At 63.3% G+C, this 2,557-nt stretch overlaps 1 protein-coding gene across 1 annotated transcript in view; it reads right to left on the bottom strand.

Moving 5' to 3' along the window:
* LOC104295955 (uridine-cytidine kinase-like 1) overlaps nucleotides 1–2,557 on the bottom strand; it is a 15,010-nt gene that overhangs the window by 3,361 nt on the left and 9,092 nt on the right. The window contains exons 7-11 of the mRNA XM_009895773.1: nucleotides 1,169–1,262; nucleotides 998–1,060; nucleotides 664–786; nucleotides 280–387; nucleotides 18–190 (exon numbers count right to left, since the gene is read on the bottom strand). Coding sequence (XP_009894075.1) covers nucleotides 18–190; nucleotides 280–387; nucleotides 664–786; nucleotides 998–1,060; nucleotides 1,169–1,262 — 561 coding nt within the window. The remainder of the gene's footprint in view (nucleotides 1–17; nucleotides 191–279; nucleotides 388–663; nucleotides 787–997; nucleotides 1,061–1,168; nucleotides 1,263–2,557) is intronic.

Raw genomic sequence — 2,557 nt, 5'->3', positions numbered from 1 at the left:
CGCGGGGCCCAGCGCACCCCTGCCCGCCCTCACCGATGCCCGGGATGATGTGGAACTCCTCGTTGATCCTCTTGTCCACGGCGGTGGTGATGATGCGGACGCGGGGAAAGGCGTAGGCCACGGAGTGCACCCCCATCTCCGCCATCAGCAGCGACAGCAGGAAGATCCTGTCCTCCTGCACGTCGTGATCCTGCGGCACGCAGAGCCCTGAGAGCCTGGCCGGCGCCAGGGGACGAAAGGGTTTTTTCCGCGACCCCCCCGACCCCCCTGGCCCCTCACCAGCAGGACGCGCACTGCCATCATGGCCGCAGCGCCGGTGGACACAGTGCTGTCCATGAGGATGACGTAGTCCTCACTGATCTCCTTGGGAAGGCGCAGGTAGTGGAGCTGCAGAGGGAAGGAGAGGTGGTCGCCCATCCCGTGGTGTTGGGGGACTCAAGGGGAGGAGAGGTGGTCGCCCACCCCGTGGCACTGGGGGTCTCGAGGGGAGAAGAGGTGGTTGCCCACCCTGTGGTGCTGGGGGTCTTGAGAGGAGAAGAGGTGGTCGCCCATCCCGTGGCACCAGGGGCAGGAGAGGTGGTCACCCATCCTGCGGTGCCGGGGGACCCAAGGGAAGGAGAGGTGGTCGCCCATCCTGCGGTGCCGGGGGGCTCAGCTGCTCACCTCAGGCTCCCCCGTGTCGTGGTTGGTCTGGATGAGGATCTTGCCCAGGCGGATGTCCTTGCACACAGCGGTGAGGGCCTGCTCCATGGTCTCCCCGGCTCGCAGGATGGACACACCTGTGATCTGGGGAAGGGAGGAGACCATGTTCGCCTGGTTCGCAGCAGCTCCGGTGAGCTCCCGAGGCTCCGGCACCATGGGAGGGGGGACAACCCCACTGAGCGGCTTGTCTGCACAGGGACGGACCCCGGGGCCGGCCAGTTTTCCCAGTCCATGCCCACCCGGGATGGGGCAGCCACGTGCTCGTGGGGAGAAAGGGGCCGGGATGACATCTCACCCTCTGCCTGTGGAACCGCTTTCCTTCGTACGTTGTCCCCTGGGGCGTCTCCACAGTGACCGACTGCAGAAAGGGGAGAAGGGAGTGCGGACGAAGCCGGGCGCCGCGTGGCACGGGGGCTCAGGGAGGGGGAGACGCGGCCGTGGCCGCACCAGAGGAGCGGTCGCTCACCTTCAGTGGCAGGAAGGAGAGGGCATGTTCGATCAACAGCCTCATCAGGCGCTTGGAGTAGAAGATGAATTCGTCCCTGGTGGTGTCCTTGTTCCTGTTGAGGGAGGACACCGTGAGAGAGGAGAGCGGAGTCGCTGGAGCAAACGGGGCTCCAGAGGAAGGCCAGCAGGAACAGAGAGCTGTGGGAACCTGGAAGCTCTCGGGGAGGAGACAGTTACTGACCACCACCATTTCAGGGCTTGCTGAAGACCAAAGGTGTTGTCTAGAAAGGAGCACATAGTCAAGAAACATGTCCGGTTCCCCTGGAAGGGGACGCACGCCCGCAGCAGATCACACGGGCAGGGTAAAGAGAAAGGATGCCGGGCAACGCTGCTCCATCCTCGGGGACACAGTTCAGAGCTGGCTCGCGTGGGGGGTAGCTAGAGCAGCGCAGTGAGTAAAGCCAACAGCAAAAAGGAGGGATAAGCGAGCGCGACACCAATGACACCAGCAGCTCGGTGCGGATGTCCGCCCTGACCCTGGGGGGAGATGAGGCGGGTGCCCCAGAGACAAGCGCGGCGGCGCAGCATTACTCGCTCTGAGCACGACCTCTAATCGCTGCTGAATCTCCGCTGGAAGATTTGCAGCGATGGAGATTTAGGACGCAACTGCTGACTGCGTGGAAAGAGCCAGGAGCAGCACGGGGGGCGGGAGAGCAGAACACCCGCCGGCACCGTCGGGTCTCGGGGCAGCGGGAACTCAGGAGCACGCGGCAAGCGCTCCGCATGGGCCCGGCCAGGGGAGCACGGCCAGCACGGACCACGGCACGGCAGGACAGCCGCCCCGGCAGCGTGCGAGAGACCAGAACACACCGCGGCCAAGAGCGGCTGGGTTAAGTGACACTGGTAACGGGACAACATCATCTGACGTGTGTCCCCAGCTCCTCTCATTCGTGTACCACGTTAAACTGCTGCAAGGAACCAGGCAGGCTCCGACATACCTGGCATCATCTCATCGCAACACTGAAGTGCTGAGGGTGGCAAGAAATCAAACAAACAGGAAACAGAGTAAAACCCACAATGGGATTGTAACTCACAGGAGCCCTCCCCTTCTGCCTCAGGAGTGGAGCCAACTGCACGCGCACGGAGCCAACGCCAGGGCAGAGGCCGACTCTCCTCAGCAGGAGCGTTTTGACCACCAGTGCACCCACGTGTCATAGTCCAACTCGTTCATCACACACAGGGAACTGCCACATGAAACCTTGTGTTTCCTGCGACACGCGGCTCATGCAGCACAGCAACACCAGCGCGTATGGCACTGTCCTCGTCCCACCTTACCCAGAGGGCTGTTTTCAGGTGAGCAGAACAGCTCCTCCACCAGCTCTCGCAACGGCGAGTGCCCGAAGGACGT

Source organism: Charadrius vociferus, unplaced genomic scaffold (assembly GCF_000708025.1).
Source record: "Charadrius vociferus isolate BGI_N301 unplaced genomic scaffold, ASM70802v2 scaffold1412, whole genome shotgun sequence".
NCBI lineage: Eukaryota > Metazoa > Chordata > Aves > Charadriiformes > Charadriidae > Charadrius > Charadrius vociferus.
This window is presented reverse-complemented; position numbering and strand designations above follow the sequence as displayed.